Consider the following 20,945-nt stretch of genomic DNA (forward strand, 5'->3'; position numbering starts at 1 on the left):
ACAAAAGAAGAAACAATGAAAAGATAAAGATGTGTGAGAGAACCAAATTCACATGAGAGAAGGTTACACCGACAGATTTTACACTAAGCAATTTCTATAGATCAACAATTTCCATGTAACAAACTTCATCAAGAATATTGCAGAATAGGCTACCACTTTATACACCAACATTCTAACATAGAATTAAGAAGAAAAAACTACAGGACTTTCTAATGTAAATTTATAAAAGCTTTTTTCATGGAACTTCTTTAAATTTTATTTTTAAGTTATACCTAAAATAATTTTAGTTTTACTCTTTTGGAGTTCATTGTAAGTTAGACTTCTATAATAGGTAAAAATATGCAATGAAAAAAAAAATGACCAACAATAGGTAAAAATTTATTTTAGGACACCTTAAACTCAATTTATATACTTTAAATTAGTTGATATAAAATCTCTAATAATATTAGTATATATATTATTGTCCTACTCCAAACAGCCACCTAGCATCTAACCCCAAGAAAAAAAATTAACTATAATTCCAATCAAAGACATAACTAGTTGCAGTAAATAACATTGCCAATCAAATTTTGAACTAAATTTAGGCCCATTCAAGAAATTGTAGAACAATTAAGTCTTCACCAAGAAAAGAAAAATACAAGAGCATAGGTCTGCAACTGAATTAAATGTTCATCAAATGGAGAAAAAACAACATACTTTTGAAGAGATAGATTCCTTGCCCCTTGGTTCATGGGGATTTTATAAATTCAATTTCTATCTGAATAAAACCTCACACTGTTCCGAGCACTTGTGGATGGAGAGTATTTGCTTGCGTTCTTTTGGCTTCCAAGTTTGCTTCTTAAGATTTTCATTCTGAAATTTCTTAAGAGAAACAATTTGCAGAGATGTTCCATTGTTCAAAAAATGTTTCAGCACCTTGTATTCAAGTACTCGCGACCATTGAAACTACGGATTTCCATTTGCTTGATATGTTGAACGAATCTAAGAGGAAAAATAGTTCCAAGTGGAACATCTTCACTGAAGAAGTTCTTGACCAGCTGTTTATATGCAAGTGTATAAGGAACTGAAAAATGCATAGCAATTAAATTGAAATATCAAACAACAATTTATTACCTGGTCGAAAGAAAGTATTTCTAGGTTAGGACAACTTGCAAACAACTTGATGAACACCTTTATCATCCAGTTCCGAGGGAAATCGTCACAATAAAAAGGGATAAACTTTATCATTTTCAAGTGTTGGAAGGTGGGCATCCGCATTTTAGAAACATATAGAGCCTTCACAAATAAAAATAAGAATTAGTTAATAACAAAGTTTCAGTTCTTTGAGACAAACTAAACAAAACTAAACCAAACCTTCATAATGGTTTCTGACAAGGTTAGTAATCTCAAGTTCTGCGTAGCATGAAAAAACTTGGTAGCTTTTTGAGATCGTGAATACAAGTCTTCCATATCTTCCCACTGAGACAGGTATTCAGCATTTATAACTGCCTCATGAATAGAATCAACACCTTGAATCATGTTCAATTCCAGCACATCACCACAGAGGGATAAGAACTCCAGATTTGGTGTATCCACTTTAAGTTTGTGACCTCCCTTAAGAGATAACGTCAACCTCTGGAGACTGTCAGACTTCAAATCAACATTCATCTCTGGTGTTTCCGTCACATCCCAACTAACCACCAAAAGTTTCAGGGAGGAACTCGACATGCGAAGAGTTTTCACTTCTTCATCCAATTCATAATACATCTTTACCGTTAATACAAAGTTTTCGAGCCTAGAGCATCCATCCAAAAGCCTCTGAATAGAATTCTCATCCTCAAATCTGAATGGATCGAACTCAACATATCTCAGATTGGGCAAACAAACAGTTTCTGAAATTTTCCAACCCGCAGCAAAGGTTAGACGGAAACTAGTTAGATTCTCCAACGAAAACATGTCAGATGGAATGTATACAGTAGATGCCTCAGTTCTGTTATTGCCTGCATCAAGATTGAGATCAAGCTCCTTCACCTTATAAGTAGAAAGTGCTTCAGCTGTGGAGGACAACATTGACCTAAAATCCCGTCTGAAATGTCCAACAAAATGTTGTGCATCTATCTTAAGAATTGAAATGGCTACATCTTCGTTTCTTTGTAGAAGCATTCTATTAGCGAACATTGAAAAAAGGTGAAAGTTTCTAATACATATGCAATAGTTGTCATCAGCGGGGAAAGTTAAATCAATACTAGGAAGTTGCAAAAAAAGGTCCTTCCAACTTTTGGCCAACACTGTGGTGGTGGCAGCTTCTTTCAAGTCCAAGAATGAAAGAATGAGCAATAGAACACATTCAGGAAAGTGAACTCAGCCTATCAATATGGTTTTCTCCATCTTCTCTTCCGTCTCGGGTTACTCTAGGGATCTTTGCTGGTGAAGGTTCAGCCATTTCAAAGGATATGGTTTTCAACTTTGGGAACTGTTGGAACTTTGGAATGAGAGAATGGAAGAATGAAAAGTCTGCACAAGGCTTAACAATAACTTTCTAACTTATAGCAAGTGGGATTAGGGTTTTAAGACTTCAACAGAGCGCCGTTTGAATAAATTATTTAAGTGCTGTGCAAAATAATCTTAAAAAGTATATTTATTTATGTATTTAAATTCCAATATTTATGAAAATTAGGTACAGCTATATGTTTCATTCATTCGTATGAAAAAGACCATTCTGATAATTTTTTAACTTTATAAATGGACATCAAATATATGATGATACAAATATTTTAATACTTAAGTTGACATGATGTAATAATTTTAATTCAGTTGCAAAACATTAACAGTCTGTAACTCATTACCGTTAGAAGACAAAATTACATTGGATTTATATACATATTTTATAACTATTTTTTCTATAATTAGAAAAAACATAAAAACAAGTTGAACAGTTATATAAATTTAATTATTTACCAATTATTGTCATAACATATGTAATTAAAGATAAACATTTAATTCATTAAACTCAATCATCTGTAAAATTATATTTTATAAGTATTGTAAAATTATTACTAGATTCATTTGATTTAAAAAAATTTAAAAATGAAATATAATTATAACATCAAAAGAAATAATTGTGTGAAATATATTGCACCCGTTTGCTTGCGTTATTTCACAAACAAAATAAATTATTCTTTTACAATCAACTTTCTTTCCTTCTTTCTATTTTCAAATTATCTATTAATTATGATGATGATAATAGCATACAAATTATTTTTTCGATCTTACATTTGTTATTTTTGTAATAATAATTATTATCATATATTTCTCAAATGTTATTAAATAGATAAAATAAAAAATTAAATCAATTCAGGATATTTTATTAGTATTCATCGGTGAAATGTTTCTCATTGTATAATTGATTTTATATATCTTTATTTTTTACTCATTTAAACTGGTTAATCTTGATTGGATTTATTGGATTCCCGTATATAATTTGTTATTCAAATCCAAAATCTAGTACTTGAATTTTAATTTAATTTGTGAAAGAATCTTAAGAACACTTCCTAAAAGTGCATTGAACATATATCAGTATTAAAGTAACAAAGATGTTACTATTTTTTATTATTTTCCTATTATATGACTCATTTATTAATATTTTTCAAATTTAATAAAAACATGAATTATATATATATATATGCACAAATATTCTAAAATATATTAATAGCTATGAATTGATATGTTAAAATAGCATATATTATTAGAGTGTGAAAAAAGATTATGAGAATAGTGTGGAAGAAGTAGACTTGTGAAGATGAAAAAGATGAGTATGGTTGGAGGAGATGAGTTTGGATGAATGATATGAGTATGAAAGAAGATTAAGAGAATGGTGTGGATAAAGGAGACTTGTGAAGATGAAATAGATGACTGTGAGTGAAAGAGATGAGTGTATAAGGAAACTTATATAGGAAGGGAGAGACATAATTGGTAAGTGAGGAGATTTGTCGCCTTTAAATCCGAACCTTCAAATTAAAAATAATCAGTGGTTTTCATTTGTTGTCACGAAGGCACACACACATTTCTATAGCATATAAATTACAGTCGACTTAACCGAGTTAACTTAAATAAATTAAAGATAGTTAACCTTCTTTTGAAGGGAATCACAGTTTTGACAAAAGCTTCTACCTTTATCGTTAACATAAAGCTTTCGAGTCTAGGGCATCCATCGAGAAGCCTCTGAATAGAATTCTCATCCTCCAATCTGAATGGATAGAACTCAACATACCTCAGATTGCGCAAACAAATAGTTTCTGGAATTTTTCAACCCGCAGAAAAAGTTAAACAGAAACTAGTTAGACTGTCCAACGGGAACATGTTAGATGGAATGTATATAGAAGATGCCTCAGTTCTGTTATTGCCTGCATCAAGATTAAGACTAAGCTCCTTCCCCTTATAAGTAGAAAGTGCTTCAACCGTAGAGGACAACATTGACCTAAAATCCCGTATGAAATGTCAAACAAAATGTTGCGCATCTATCTTAAGATTTAAGATGGGTACATCTTCGTTTCGTTGTAGAAGAATTCTATTAGCAAACATTGAAAAAAGGTGAAAGAGTCTAATACATGTACAATAATTATCATTAGCAGGAAAAGTTAATTAAGTCAATATTGGAAAGTTGCAAAAAAAATTCCTTCCAGCTTTTGGCTAAGATTGTGGTGGTGACAGCTTCTTTCAAGTCCAAAAAAGAAAGAATAAGTAAGAGAACACATTTAGGAAGTGAACTCAGCCTATCAATACGGTTTTTTCTATCTTCTCCTCTGTCTAGGGTTAGTCTAAGGATCTTTGCTGGTGAAGGTCCTTCAATATTGGAAAGTTGCAAAAAAGGTCCTTCAAACTTTTGTCTAAGAGTGTGGTGGTGACAGCTTCTTTCAAGTCCAAAAAAGAAAGAATAAGTATGAGAACACATTCAGGAAGTGAACTCAGCCTATCAATACGATTTTTCTATCTTCTCCTATGCCTAGGGTTAGTCTAAGGATCTTTGCTGGTGAAGGTTCGACCATTTCAAAGGATATGGTTTTCAACTTTGGGAACTTTGGAATGAGAGAATGGAAAAATTGAAAAATCGGCACAAGATTTAGACAGTGACTTTCTAACTTAAGACTTGAACAAACCACCATTTGAACTAACTGTGCAAAATAATCTTAATAAAAAGTAGATTTGTTTTATTAATTTATTTATTGGAAAAGGACCATGCTGACATTCTTTAACTTTATAAATGAACATCAAATATATATTTTTTTATTACTATTTCTATTTATGCTTGTATTTAAATTAACTGTCAAAACATTTAAAAGTACAAATATTTTAATACTTAAGATGACATCATGTAATAATTTTTAATTCAGTTGCAAAAAATTAACCGTCTGTAACTTATTATAGTTAAAAGATAAAATTACATTGGAATTATATAGATTTTCTTTTAACTATTTCTTTATGAAATTAGAAAAAACATAAAAACAAGTTGAATAGTTATATAAATTTAATTATTTACCATATGTAATGAAAGATAAACGTTTAATTCAGAAAACTCAATCATCTGTAAAATTATATTTTACAAGTATTGTAAAATTATATTTTACAAGTATTGTAAAATTATTACTAGATTCATTTGATTTAAAAAAATTTAAAAAATGAAATATAACTATAACATCAAAAGAAATAATTATTACTTTTAAATTTTTGTGTGAAATATATTGCACGCGTTTGCTTGCGCTATTTTGCAAACAGAATAAATTATTCTTTTACAATCAACTCTCTTTCCTTCTTTCTATTTTCAAATTATCTATTAATTATGATGATGATAATAACATACAAATTATTTTTTCAATCTTACATTTGTTATTTTTTCAATAATAATAATTATTATATATTTCTCAAATGTTATATTAAAATATATTAATAGCTATGAATTGATATATTAAAATAGCATATATTATTAGAGTGTGAAAAAAGATTATGAGAATAGTGTGGAAGAAGGAGACTTGTGAAGATGAAAAAGATGAGTATGGATGGAGGAGATGAGTTTGGATGAAGAACATGAGTGTGAAAGAAGATTAAGAGAATAGTGTGGATAAAGGACACTTGTGAAGATGAAAGAGATGAGTGTGAGTGAAAGAGATGAGTGTATAAGGAAACTTATATAGGAAGGGAGAGACATAATTGGTTTTCATTTGTTGTCACGAAGACGCACAATTCTATAGCACATAAATTACAATCGACTTAACCGAGTTAACTTAAATAAATTAAAGATAGTTAACCTTCTTTTGAAGGGAATCATAGTTTTGACAAAAGCTTCTACCTTTATCGTTAACATAAAGCTTTCGAGTCTAGGGCATCCATCGAGAAGCCTCTGAATAGAATTCTCATCCTCCAATCTGAATGGATAGAACTCAACATACCTCAGATTGGGCAAACAAACAGTTTCTGGAATTTTTCAACCCGCAGAAAAGGTTAAAGAGAAACTAGTTAGACTCTCCGACGAGAACATGTTAACAAGAATGTATATAGAATATGCCTCAGTTCTGTTATAGTCTGCATCAAGATTAAGATTAAGCTCCTTCCCCTTATAAGTAGAAAGTGCTTCAGCTGTGGACGACAACATTGACCTAAAATCCCGTATGAAGTGTCCACAAAATGTTGTGCATCTATCTTAAGAATTCAAATGGGTACATCTTCATTTCTTTGTAGAAGCATTCTATTAGCGAACATTGAAAAAAGATGAAAGCGTCTAATACATGTACAATAGTTGTCATCAACGGGGAAAGTTAAATCAATACTAGGAAGTTGCAAAAAAAGTCCTTCCAGCTTTTGGCCAACACTGTGGTGGTGGCAGCTTCTTTCAAGTCCAAGAATGAAAGAATGAGCAATAGAACACATTCAGGAAGTGAACTCAGCCTATCAATACGGTTTTCTCCATCTTCTCCTCCATCTAGGGTTAGTCTGGGGATCTTTGATGTGAAGGTTCAGCCATTTCAAAGGATATGGTTTTCAACTTTGGGAACTGTTGGAACTTTGGAACGAGAGAATGGAAGAATGAAAAGTCTGCACAAAGCTTAACAATAACTTTCTAACTTATAGCAAGTGGGATTAGGGTTTTAAGACTTGAAGAAAGCGCCGTTTGAATAAATTATTTAAGTGCTGTGCAAAATAATCTTAAAAAGTATATTTATTTATGTATTTAAATTCCAATATTCATGAAAATTAGGTACAGCGATATGTTGCATTCATTCGTAGGAAAAAGACCATTATGATATTTGTAAACTTTATAAATGGACATCTGATACAAATATTTTAATACTTAAGTTGACATCATGTAATAATTTTAATTCAGTTGCAAAACATTAACAGTCTGTAACTTATTATAGTTATAAGACAAAATTACATTGATTTTATATACATATTTTATAACTATTTTTTCTAAAATTAGAAAAAACATAAAAACAAGTTGAACAGATATATAAATTTAATTATTTACCAATTATTGTCATGTAATTAAAGATAAACATTTAATTCATTAAACTCAATCATCTGTAAAATTATATTTTATAAGTACTGTAAAATTATTATTAGATTCATTTGATTTAAAAAAAATTTAAAAATGAAATATAATTATAACATCAATAGAAATAATTGTTACTTTTGAATTTTTGTGTGAAATATATTGCACCCGTTTGCTTGCGCTATTTCACAAACAAAATAAATTATTCTTTTACAATCAACTCTCTTTCCTTCTTTCTATTTTCAAATTTATCTATTAATTATGATGATGATAATAACATACAAATTACTTATTCAATCTTACATTTGTTATTATTGAAATAATAATAATTATTATATATTTCTCAAATGTTATATTAAATTAAATAGATAAAATAAAAAATTAAATCAATTCAGAATATTATATTAGTATTCATCGGTCAAATTTTTCTCATTTTATAAATGATTTTATATATCTTTATCTTTTTACTCATTTAAACTGGTTAATCTTGATTGGATTTATTGGATTCTCATATATAATTTGTTATTCAAATCCAAAATCTAGTACTTGAATTTTAATTTAATTTGTGAAAGAATCTTAAGAACACTTCCTAAAAGTGCATTGACCATATATCAGTATTAAAGTAACAAAGATGTTACTATTTTTTATTGTTTTCCTATTAAATGACTCATTTATTAATATTTTTCAAATTTAATAAAAACATGAATTATATATATATATATGCACAAATATTCTAAAATATAGTAATAGCTATGAATTGATATATTAAAATAGCATATATTATTAGAGTGTGAAAAAAGATTATGAGAATAGTGTGGAAGAAGGAGACTTGTGAAGATGAAAAAGATGAGTATGGATGGAGGATATGAGTTTGGATGAAGGATATGAGTGTGAAAGAAGATTAAGAGAATAGTGTGGATAAAGGAGACTTCTGAAGATGAAAGAGATGAGTGTGAGTGAAAGAGATGAGTGTATAAAGAAACTTATATAGGAAGGGAGAGACATAATTGGTAAGTGAGGAGATTTGTCGTCTTTAAATCCGAACCTTCGGATTAAAAATAATCAGTGGTTTTCATTTGTTGTCACAAAGACGCACAATTCTATAGCATATAAATTACAGTTGACTTAACCGAGTTAACTTAAATAAATTAAAGATAGTTAACCTTCTTTTGAAGGGAATCACAGTTTTGACAAAAGCTTCTACCATTATCGTTAACATAAATCTTTTGAGTCTAGGGCATCCATCGAGAAGCCTCTGAATAGAATTTTCATCCTCAATTCTGAATGGATAGAACTCAACATACCTCAGATTGGGCAAACAAACAGTTTCAGGAATTTTTCAACCCGCAAAAAAGGTTAAAGAGAAACTAGTTAAACTCTCCGACGAGAACATGTTAGATGGAATGTATATAGAATATGCCTCAGTTTTGTTATTGTTTGCATCAAGATTAAGATTAAGGTCATTCCCCTTATAAGTAGAAAGTGCTTCAGCCGTGGAGGACAACATTGACCTAAAAATCCCGTATGAAATGTCCAACAAATTGTTGCGCATATATCTTAAGATTTAAGATGGGTACATCCTCGTTTCGTTGTAGAAAAATTCTATTAGCAAACATTGAAAAAAGGTGAAAGAGTCTAATACATGTACAATAATTATCATTAGCAGGAAAAGTTAAGTCAATATTGGAAAGTTGCAAAAAAGGTCCTTCAAGCTTTTGGCTAAGATTGTGGTGGTGACAACTTCTTTCAAGTCAAAACAAGAAAGAATAAGTAAGAGAACACATTCAGGAAGTGAACTCAACCTATCAATACGGTTTTTTCAATCTTCTCCTCTGCCTAGGGTTAGTCTAAGATCTTTGCTGGTGAAGGTCCTTCAAGGTCCTTCAATATTGGAAAGTTGCAAAAAAAGGTCCTTCAAGCTTTTGGCTAAGATTGTGGTGGTGACAACTTCTTTCAAGTCCAAAAAAGAAAGAATAAGTAAGAGAACACATTTAGGAAGTGAACTCAACCTATCAATACGGTTTTTTGCATCTTCTCCTTTGTCTAGGGTTAGTCTAAGGATCTTTGCTGGTGAAGGTCCTTCAATATTGGAAAGTTGCAAAAAAATGTCCTTCAAGCTTTTGGCTAAGACTGTGGTGGTGACAACTTCTTTCAAGTCCAAAATAGAAAGAATAAGTAAGAGAACACATTCAGGAAGTGAACTCAGCCTATCAATACGGTTTTCTCCATCTTCTCCTCTGTCTAGGGTTAGTCTAGGGATCTTTTCTGGTGAAGGTTCGGCCATTTCAAAGGATATGGTTTTGAACTTTGGGAACTTTGGAAATTTTGTTATGTGAGAATGGAAGAATTGAAAAGTGGGCACAAGGTTTAGACAGTGACTTTCTAACTTATAGCAAGTGGTGAGATTAGGGTTTTAAGACTTAAATAAAGCACCATTTGAACTGCACAAAATAATCTTAACAAAAAGTACATTTGACTTGAGCAAGACTGTTCACCAACACCTTCCTCTTCTCCTCCTCTGTCCTCCTCTTCTGGCCATCGAAGATCTCCATTACTGATCCGATCATGCTCCTCACCGTTCCCAACAGAAAGAGCAGATTCTTCAACATTCGTTTCTGAGGAAGAAACGGTATCGGATGAATCTTCCCAGGCCAGTTTTTCTTTGCATCCACAACCAAAACAACCGTTGGGTTACTCCTCAACTAGGATGCTGCACATATGATCGTTAATCTGCATTATTCTCACTCATCTAACACTTCCAAAGTTCTGGACTCTTTTCAACCTAGTGTATTCTAAGACCTCCCATGTGAGAGAAGCTTCGTCAATAGAGACCACCGTTACCGACTTAGAGAGCTCTTCAATCACTTTAGTAAAACAGTCCAAACACCTTACCCAAACAATTCTATGGCTAGCACTACAGTTAAAAAGCAAATTTATTTTATTAATTTATTTATTGGAAAAAGACCACATCCTTTAACTTTATAAATGGACATCAAATATATATTTTATGATTACTATTTCTATTTATGGTTGTATTTAAATTAACTGTCAAAACATTTGAAAGTACAAATATTTTAATACTTATAAGATGACATCATGTAATAATTTTTAATTCAGTTGTAAAACATCAAGAGTGTGTAACTTATTATAGTTAGAAGATAAAATTACATTGGATTTATATAGATATTTTTTTAACTATTTCTTTCTTAAATGGATAAAATTAAAAATTAAAAGAATTCATGATATTATATTTGTATTCATCAGTCAAATATTTCTCATTTTATAATTGATTTTATATATTTTTATCTTTTTACTCATTTAAACTGTTTAATCTTGATCAGATTTATTGGTTTCCCATATATAATTTGTTATTCAAATCCAAAATTTATGACTTGTAATTTTAATTTAATTTCTGAAAGAAGCTTAAGAACTCATCCTAAAAAGTGCATTGAGCATATATCAGTATTAAAGTTGTTACTATTTTTTATTAGTTTCCTATTAAATGACTTATTTATTAATATTTTTCAAATTTTATAAAAACATTATTATATATATCTGCACAAATATTCCAAAATATAATAATAGCTATCAATTGATATATTAAAATAGCATATATCATATATTTTATTTGTTTAGAAGAGAAATAGAGTCTCTGATAAGATTTGTGCCTATATTATCACTCAAAAGACTCTTTCTTGGACCTCCTTCTATATATCCAACAATGAAAAAGTCACTATATCTCAATTTTTCTTATATATAATGTTAAAAATGACTCACTACATTTACTACAAATAAGGCGGTTTAACTTTAAAATTGTTTATATCTTTCCAAAATGAAAGAAACTCACTTTGATTTTATGGGAGTTTGAGATTAAGATATAATATTGATTGTATTGAAATTTAACTTTTTTTTTATTTCTTTAACTATATTCATATGATAGTATTAATTTTTAGTTGAGAAAATAGTTCTCTTTATCCTAAATACAAAAAATTGAAATCATTATTCATCTATCCACATAGCAGTCTTTATATAAACTTTAAGAAGTGGTTAAAATTATTAATTGAATAATTATCAACATTTAAAATTAGTTTGAAATTCATAAGAGAATTAGATTTGAAAAATAGTTGATTGGTTCTAAAATAGACTAATTGAATTATTTTTCTATTAAAGATTTCATATAAAACAACTAGTTCTTTTATCGTAATAACTTATTGCAAAGACAAAAAACAAAATAAAACAAAGCTTTTTTAAATCATTTAGAAAACAAGTGCAATTCAATCGGTTGTCACGACAAATCAACTGGGATGAAAAATTTGCTATAGTCACCAGACTTTGAACAACAACTTTTTCAACTGATTGAAAGCTCAAAACAACGGATTAAAATTCACACAACTTTTTAGAAAACATTTCTTTTAAAAGAGATTAAGAATCAAGTGAATTGGATCAATACTATATGTGAATTGACAACTCAAAATCAACTAAATAAGACACACAAACACATTAGCAGATTCTTCGAGTCTTCAAAGTAAATTTGGAAGTATCAAAACATCTTGTTCAACAGATACTTATAAACAAAGATAAGTGTTTAAAAGACAAGACTTTCAACTCACCACAAAGGAGTTAGATTTTATGATCTCTTTATTTGAGATAATTTTACAAAGTGAAAAATTTACAAAATAACCTCTACTAAAAAACTAACATCCATGGTCTAGGGAATTTATACAAAAATATTAAGAGAATATTTACATATAGAGTATTGGCATGCAAAGTTGATGTATATTTGGAAAGTTTGTATGGATCAATGAAACTAAGTATATAGGCCTTGAAAAAGGACCATTGAAAGCAAACATAGATCCTCCACCTTGTGCTAGTGCTTTATTAGAGTTGGTATGTAGGTACTTTATGTTGACACATTTTTTATAACACTTAATCTTCTTTATGTTTTCCTTCTGAACATCATTTTCTCATACTTTTGTCTCTAACTTGTTTCAAAAAAATAAATGTGAGTTAGCCAATTAATTAATTTTTTATAATGAGTTAAAGACACAGAGATGGAATTAAAAGTCACGCCATTATATTTAACACTAAAAATCAAATGACAGAATATTTATATAAAAATAAAAACATTTTTAACACTTAATAGAATAATTTTTTTAATAAAAATTTAATTAAAAGATCTAAATTTACTTAAAAATTAATTAAAAGTTGTTATAATGATTCACTGGAGATTGAAGGGACGAGTGATTGGTACATGGGACGTTAATAGTGCTGCTGACAAATATATATTCTGATTATATATGAATATATGCTTTAAAGAATTTTGACCAGAAGTTCAACATATTTAATGGAAAATATACTGATGGCAAAAAAAAACCAAAATTTAAATTACTAGTCAGAAATCCACGCTTTAAGATTTGGAGTTTTTTTAATTATCTAATTTTTTATATGAGATATAAATCTATTATTTATTGAGGGTATATAAACATATTATTATTAATAATAAATCATTTCAAAGAAGAATTACAAAAGCCCCAAATGTCTGAGTCCTTATATCACATCTTAATTATCGAGTTATGAAAGTTAAAAAAACTCTTATTTGTAAAATTCTTCTTATCTTAATATATAGTTTTGCTAACAGTGGATTCAAATGCATTGTACTTCAATTCCAAGAGACAATAAGCAAATAAGCACTTATATTTATATTTAATGTAGGTAAGAAAATATACAACATTTTTTAACCAAATTTATATGAATTCTGATATGACTGAAATATGTAAATATAAGCAAAGGTAAATTTTTTTTATATTCAAATAATTGTTATTGAACAAAGTTATAAAAGCTCATTTAGTTTATTTCATTTGTTACTCTTTTTTTTTCAAATTTGTAAAAGTTTATTTAGCTTTTTTTCATTTGATAATTTTTTTTCTGCATTTAAATTATATAAACAGAATGCATAGCTCTCAAGTGATGACGGGTAATGTTATATGGCCTTTTTTAAACACGAACATATCATGTTCAATGTACAAACAATTTGCGTCAAAATAATTGTTTTTCTTCACTAATTAGTTTTAAATCATTTTTTTCATCAATTAATTTCAAATTATTTAATTTATTATAAAAGTGTAAATGAACTTCATACAACTACAATATCAACTATAATGGTACTTGTTATGTTATCTGTTTCTTTTTCATCTAAAATGTGGTTCATATTAAACTAAATAATTACATTGATGCAACAAATGAGATTATATCTTAAACAGATGACATCTTATACTACTTTTTATGATTCAACATTTTTTTTGAATCAATTTTACTCTATGGTTATTAGAAAAAGCCATGCATCACACTTCTAACCATCGTAAATTCTTTCAGAAAAAAAAAAGCCAATTACTAAAAGAGATCTTTATATCTTACATTTTATTCATTTTCATATTTAATTATTCAAATGTATTCTTTCAAAAATTCAATTTAATTATTTATATTTTTAAAATGATACCAAAATTATCCTTTTATAAGTTTGAAATTAATTCCATCAATAATTTAAACATGTTTAAACCTCTACCAAAAAACACATTTTATAAACTTTTTTACTACATATAATGACAATTTTTAATAATTAAGTTTGATTCAGGCTAGTGTTTCACAAATCCAATCCAATCCGAACCAAATTGATCCGCAAACACTCTAATGTAAAACTAAAAGTTTCAATTAGACATAGGTTTTCTAGCTAAAGGTTAGTTCTTTCCTACTTCCAATTGTCTTGTAATTTCTTGGTTGGATAGTTGCTGAAATGGAAAGACTCAAAACCCTACTTGCATAATAACATGAACAATCATATCATGTTTCGGTATACACAGGTTCATAAAAGTTTCATGTGGTCTTGAATCAGTACTTACAATGCTTGCTGGTGTTCTAATTCCTCAATTAATCTCTAAGGAAGGCCAATAGTTTGTTCTGTTGTTTCCCATATCTTGTGATTTCGGTAGCTTTGTGAAAGCAACTTGTAGTTCCGCAACAAGTCTTGAGTACTTGCTGTCTAAAATATTATGACAAAAGAATACAAATTGCATGCGGAGAAGGAGAGCAGATTGCAGAAGTTCTTTATTTTCTTATCTCACAAATTTTTTAGGAGCCTTTAATGCTATCTTTCAACCAGACAATTTATGTGCACATCAGTAGAACCAGAAAGTCTGAGATGCTACTTCTGGTGTCGACTGATGTATTACTGAATGTCAAGATCTAGAAACAAGTTTGTGCATAGGGCCTACACACCAGGATATGGTTCCACTGAAAAAAATGATTTGGGTGTTTTTCTTTAGCTCTTTCTTAGTGTCCTATATATACACAAAAGAGATCATATACATTTCAATCTGAAAATGCACAATGAACCTACTTCCAGATAATGCAGAACCAAGTTTTGCCACTATAGACATATCATTAACTCATTAAGAACTACATCCAAAAAGCTAAACAATTCTACATATAAATTTCAGATAGAACTTCAAAACGTACAACTGATGTGTAAACTTGTCTTCACAAAGAAATAATGATAAAGAGACAGATTATAACAGAAGATATAAAGCAGCATAAATGTCACAAACATATTAGGAACCACTCCTCCACCCAATGAAGAAAAAATAACAGACCATTGTATTCACAATACGCCAAATATTGATTAATCTGTTTCTTCCTTCCTATTACACACAATTAACAGGTCTAAGAGCAATTGTTGAATTACAAAATCCCATGGTGATTTTCCTAATGAAGACTTAGAAAAGGCTCTTTCTCCACCAAAAGTTGATAACATGTGTCCAGCTTTCCAACAAAATTAACTTTCCTAAGTTCCTGTTCGTCTACTATAAAGGTTATGATAGTCTGTCTTTATATGATATTTTCAAGCCTGTATGTTTAAATAGCCTATGGAATGAAAACTACAAATCCTATTCCTCTGAGGTTGTTCTTAATCACATACATGATCACTAAAATTAGTAGTTAGTGCAAAAGATGCTGAAATTAATTCCAGGTCCAAACAGTAGTCATGATTGGATGAAAAGCAAACAATTCAAGAATAGGAGTTGCATGATGTAAGCTTGAACGTCTTCCACAATTTGGCACGAATATATAGATAACAATGAGAAGTTCCAAAGAACTGAACTATAAATACTTCTGATTCTAAAAGTCAGAAACTTAGTAATAGAGTATACATCATAGAGATGAGAAAACCAAAATCATGCACTCATTACTATTATGAAGTCATCTGCTCTTGTAATTCAAATGAAAAGCTTCAAACTAAGGAGGCAAAATAAAAGAAAGAAACATGTGCTTATTAATAGAAAAATCTTGGAAGGGTAGCTACAACCTATAGGTTCAAATTCCCACGTTCAATATAGTATACTTCCATACAACAAATTTCTCCTACATAAAACAAATTGATGAACTAATCGCTCTCCAACCAAAGACCGATTGCAGTCACATGAAAGACACTCACTTTTAACCAAATTTAAATCTATTCAAGCAACTGTTGAACTATTAATAACCTAAAAACTAACATTCTCTAGAAAACTTGCTTACACTTCTACAGACAGGTTCATCAATCAAAGAGTGACCAAATCAGAAAAACATCTAAATTGAAAGCTCTCTCATTAAGAGTATAGTAAGCTATCATCCATTTACCTAGTCTATTACTACTAAAAATCTAAGAACAGAACACTCTTACACAAAATATTAGCCCACAGGTGTTAATTAATACTAATTCATAGAACAGAATACTTTTACACAGAAAAATTGGCTTTAAAGTGTTATAACTATGAAAACAATTTCTTCATCTGCAGTTAAATTGTATGTTTATCAGTTTTCCACAAAATACGTTAAGGAGAAAGATTCATCGCCTGTCGTAATTGTGGGCATTTTATAAAATCCCATTTCTTTCTAAATACAATGTGACAATCCTCCGAGTACTTCTTGAAGGAGAGTATCCTGTTGCAATGTTTCGGTACAGACATCCAACCATCTCTCTCGAGAGCAATCTTTTCCAGAGACTTTCCATTCTTTAAAAAATATTCTACCAGCTTGAATTCAAGTTCCCCACATTTAAAATTATTCATTTCTATTACCTTAAGATGTTCAACAAAAGATAGCGGAAGAACCCGCGTCAAAACAGAGTCAAATTCGTTATCTTCACCAAAGTAGTTGTCAAACACCTGTTCATACAAAGTATATAAGGGACTGCAAATTCATAGTATTTAGCCAGAACACCAAAATATCAAACGCCACTTACCTCACTGAAAACAAGCACTTCGAGGTTAGGAGAATTTTCAAACAAATTCAACAAAACCTGCACAATTCCGTGACGGGGAAAATAGTGACAATAATCAGGGATAAGCTTTAGCTTGATCAGGTTCCTGAAAGTTGGCATGACTGGTGGGGAGAAATAGAGAGCCTTCAAACATAAAAAAAAAAAAAACATGAATTAGATAACAACAAAGGTCAAGTCCTTCTATTAACACTTGAAGGAAAAGGCTTGAAAGTCAAGTCCAAGGCAACTACATTTGGACACTGCAATTACAACTACGTCGACCACATTTATTGCCAGTGTCCAGCTTCACAAAACATCAAGGATCACAACAAAACTGCGACCCAACCTCAATTTAAAGCCTTGGTCAAGCCAAATTAAACAAGACAGACAACAAAAAAACACACCTTCATAATGTTCTCGGACAAACTCAGTGATTTCACATGTTGCAACTCACTAAAAAACGCGAAAGCATGTTGAGCGCGTGAAAAAAGCTCATCCACATCTGCCACCTGAAACATAAATCCAGCTTCTATCACAGCCTCATCAATAGAGACGAGGCTTTGACTTATATGTACTTGAAGCACATGACCAGTAATGGTCAAGGACTTCAGATTAGGGGAATCTAAGGTAACTTTGTGTCGTCCCTCAAGAGAGCACAACAAAGTCTCAAGACTATCCGACTTCACAAAAACATTGAACTCTGATTCAACTTTCTCATCCCAGAAAAGCATCAGACATTTCAGGGAGGGACTCGACACACGAAGAGCTTCAACCTCCACGCCCTCTTCACTCTCACTCTCATTCAAAGACCTCATAATCAACACAAGATTTTCGAGAGAAGGGCACCCTTGGAGAAGCCTCTGAATAGAATCTTCGTCCACCAATCTGAACGAGATCAAGTGAAGATACTTGAGGTTCGACAACCAAACAAATTCCGGAACATTCCAACCCACACTAAGGTTTAGATGCAATCCAACTAGAGTCTCAGATGAAAACATTGCAGGTGGGACAGTAACACAACATGGCACAGTTGTTTTATCCATTTCAACAAAAACATTGATCTTTTCGACCCTGTAAGTAGAAACTGCAGCAGCGATGAACATCAACAATGACTCAAACCCAAATCGGAAACTCTCCACGAAATGCTTGACGTACAGTCGAATCCTTCTAATGGGTGCCTTGTTTCGCTGTTCAAGCACTCTAACACCGAACCTTATGAAAAGCTCAAAGAGTCCATGGAAGTCAGAAGCATCGTCATTTACACAAAAATGTAAATTAATTTCCTGCAATGAGAGAAAAAGGTGTCTCCATCTAGAGGACAAGATTGAGGTCACTGCAGCTTCCTTCATGTCCAAGCGTGAAAGGATGTGAAGAAGAACACAATCTGAAAGAGCACTTAACCTATCAGTGCTATCATCATCGCTCTCTGGAGTTATTTTAAGGGCTTTTCTCATGGGAGATTCGGCCATTTGAATGTGTGGGTTTGGAATGTGCAATTGAAAAGGAACTGAGAAAGCATTAGGAAACACAGAAAACACAACCTGTGTGGCGGTTAGAGAATGGATGAAACCCCCTCTTTGATCTTCTCTCACAATATTTTCTTCCTTTCAAAACCTAATTAATGGGGTTATGTTAAGGGTTCTAACAGCTACAATGGGAAAGGGGAAATATAAACAACAATTTTTTAAAGGGATAATTATCTAAATACAATAGTATATCAAATATTAGCACATTTAATTGTATATATTTAGAATTTAATTTTGGGAAAGTTGAATTCTACTATGATATTGTTCATTGTCTTAAATTATAAGCCTTTGTTGGAACACCCATAAAAAAGAGAAATAAAGGAAAATTTATTTATTTTATAAATTTATATAAATAATTAACAATTTAATGTAAATTAAATATTTATATTGTTGTTTAATTTCACTTTGAATAATAAATTATTATTATTACTACTGCTAATAAACACTTGTTTATCCAAATTTTTATGATAATTAAAAATTATTATAATAAAATTAATTAAAAAAATAATATTACAATTTATATTAAAGATATGTAAAATTGTATACTTAGTATTATAGACTTTCTTTTGATGTTATTGAATCAAATTTAATGGATTAAACACAATTAACATTTAACTATTATGACCAAATTATTGTGTTTCTAACATTGAAAATTTAGGCCAATGATATAAATTCAATATTTAAGTTAATATTATATATGCATTTGCATTTAAAGTTTTGAATAATATTAGTAGTTATATTTTTTAAATATTTCAACAAAAGAGAAATATGGGATTTAATTTTAAAAATAGAAATATTATTAATAATATGGTAAGTAGGTGGACAAAACAAAGTAAAAGAAAAAACAACAATGAAATATAAAATTGAATTTTAAAATTGTGAAAGGTACTCCAAGGAACTTTCGTGGTTTGTCTGAGTTTCTTTCATACTTTGGGTTACAGTGATTTTGTTTTGAGTTCTTCCCACAACTACAAGTGAACGAGTACCATTGAACCTTGGCAACACGTTTCAGCGAAAAGAAAAGGATATGAAGCGTCTCCCATCACACGACATATCTTACGCGTCCTTGCACCGTCGTTTTCTAGAAAGTGTGTTCTCGTTCACGAGGTTGCTCCGCCGTGGGCCAATGCTCGTCGCAACCGCCAGTAACTAACTATGTGAGGTTTTTTTGACGTTGCGTGCACCATGCAGACATCATCGAGAACACGGACTCGTTCTCATGGTTGAACTAATAATGCACTCTCTGTCGGTAACCACCAAGGGGAACGAACTAGTCACGATGGTGTCACGTGTGGTTTGCGCGTTGCATGCTAAAACCCACCTCTGACCCACAATAATGATGATGCATCGTCTTGTAGGTTAGTGGTCTTCAAGAAAAATAAGAGATGAAGTAGAGAAAGATGAAGGCTAATTCAAATGACACTTGTAGACATGCAAAAGTTGGGACAATGGAAAAAATATTATTTTTGTGTTCATACTATACCCACTAAACAAAAAAATATTTTTGAGAACTCAAAATAATAAAATTTTAATAACATCTGTTTTCTTTTTTCATTTAAAAATTTAATATATATTATTATATTATTAAAGTGGGTTGTAGAATGTATGTATTTTTTAAGGAATGTTAGAGTATTATTTTCCTCTAAAGAAAATATAAAGTATGACCAAGTAGTACTTATAGTTTAGAATTCTATTTTTTTTTATCAACAAAAGTTAATGTTAGAAGTGTTTCAACTCTTATACAAGCACCAAAATCCTCACCACCTAACTAGTTATTCCATAATAGCATTACAAGATTCAAAATTGGTTAAGAGTAAAGCTAACAAAACCTATAGCAAGAAAGGCCTAGGCTTCACAAGCTCAGCCACCATTGCCCATACAAAACAAAATTATGCAGCAAAACCTTCATAATTATTTAACCAACAATAAAAGAGGTACTTGGTTTAATTCCTTGGCCCGTAATTAATAGTCTTGTCATGTTCTCCCTCGCCTCACAATCATCTCACAAAGAAACATCACTGCACCTTTATGCTATAAAAAACCTATATACCAAATTTTTGAAAACTCAATGCCACCAATACCTAACAAGATAGCAAAGCAAAGACAAGGTGAATCAAGTTTTTAAACCTAACAGATTATTTAGTTATCATGTTAATGCAAATTAATAGGGATAAAATCCAATCAGAGAAAGAGAAGTTGGTATTCCTTACTTTGTGTTTCATCCATGCCCAAGATTGTACTTGTGCTAAAGGAAAGATTTCCTTAGCATCAATCTTTGCTTGATTAAAAATAACTTTGTTCCTATGTTTATAGATGCACCAAATCAGAGAAACCCATAAACTTTTCCATAACTTGTTACCATATTTGTTAAAGCACAAGCATGAAAATTGATCAAACTGATTAACCATAACATTATGGTTCACCGTACTAACCCCAAGCTACCTATTTCACATATTTCATGCAGAATTTGAAAGGGTACACGTAATGAGGATGTGTGGAGTTGACTCTTCCTCCCTTCCACATAGAGGACATGATGTATCTCTCCCCTTTTGTGAAGGTTCTGCTTAGATTCAAAAGATGGGAAAACGAGCCAGATATACTC

General features: G+C 30.5%; 2 protein-coding genes across 2 annotated transcripts; both read right to left on the reverse strand.

Moving 5' to 3' along the window:
- Nucleotides 1-908: 908 nt before the first annotated feature.
- Nucleotides 909-2,142, reverse strand: LOC137825582 (putative F-box/LRR-repeat protein At5g41840). Its single transcript, XM_068631283.2, has 3 exons — nucleotides 1,354-2,142; nucleotides 1,114-1,275; nucleotides 909-1,037 (listed from the first exon to the last, which is right to left on the reverse strand). The coding sequence occupies exons 1-3, from the start codon at nucleotides 2,140-2,142 to the stop codon at nucleotides 909-911; spliced, it is 1,080 nt and encodes a 359-aa protein (XP_068487384.2).
- A 14,104-nt stretch (nucleotides 2,143-16,246) lies between these two features.
- LOC137824951 (F-box/FBD/LRR-repeat protein At5g22660) lies at nucleotides 16,247-18,492 on the reverse strand. Its single transcript, XM_068630623.2, has 3 exons — nucleotides 17,222-18,492; nucleotides 16,800-16,961; nucleotides 16,247-16,722 (listed from the first exon to the last, which is right to left on the reverse strand). The coding sequence occupies exons 1-3, from the start codon at nucleotides 18,284-18,286 to the stop codon at nucleotides 16,390-16,392; spliced, it is 1,560 nt and encodes a 519-aa protein (XP_068486724.2). The 5' UTR covers nucleotides 18,287-18,492; the 3' UTR covers nucleotides 16,247-16,389.
- Nucleotides 18,493-20,945: the final 2,453 nt, after the last annotated feature.

This window comes from Phaseolus vulgaris, chromosome 8 (genome assembly GCF_051622355.1).
Source record: "Phaseolus vulgaris cultivar YP4 chromosome 8, ASM5162235v1, whole genome shotgun sequence".
NCBI lineage: Eukaryota > Viridiplantae > Streptophyta > Magnoliopsida > Fabales > Fabaceae > Phaseolus > Phaseolus vulgaris.

Coding starts and splice junctions, on each gene's coding strand:
- LOC137824951 (XM_068630623.2), bottom strand. CDS start 18,286: ATGGCCGAATCTCCCATGAGAAAAGCCCTTAAAATAACTCCAGAGAGC. Junction 16,962..17,221: donor TGTCCGAGAACATTATGAAG/GTGTGTTTTTTT, acceptor TTATGTTTGAAG/GCTCTCTATTTCTCCCCACC. Junction 16,723..16,799: donor AAGTGCTTGTTTTCAGTGAG/GTAAGTGGCGTT, acceptor TTGTATGAACAG/GTGTTTGACAACTACTTTGG.
- LOC137825582 (XM_068631283.2), bottom strand. CDS start 2,142: ATGCTTCTACAAAGAAACGAAGATGTAGCCATTTCAATTCTTAAGATA. Junction 1,276..1,353: donor TGTCAGAAACCATTATGAAG/GTTTGGTTTAGT, acceptor TTATTTGTGAAG/GCTCTATATGTTTCTAAAAT. Junction 1,038..1,113: donor AAATACTTTCTTTCGACCAG/GTAATAAATTGT, acceptor GCATATAAACAG/CTGGTCAAGAACTTCTTCAG.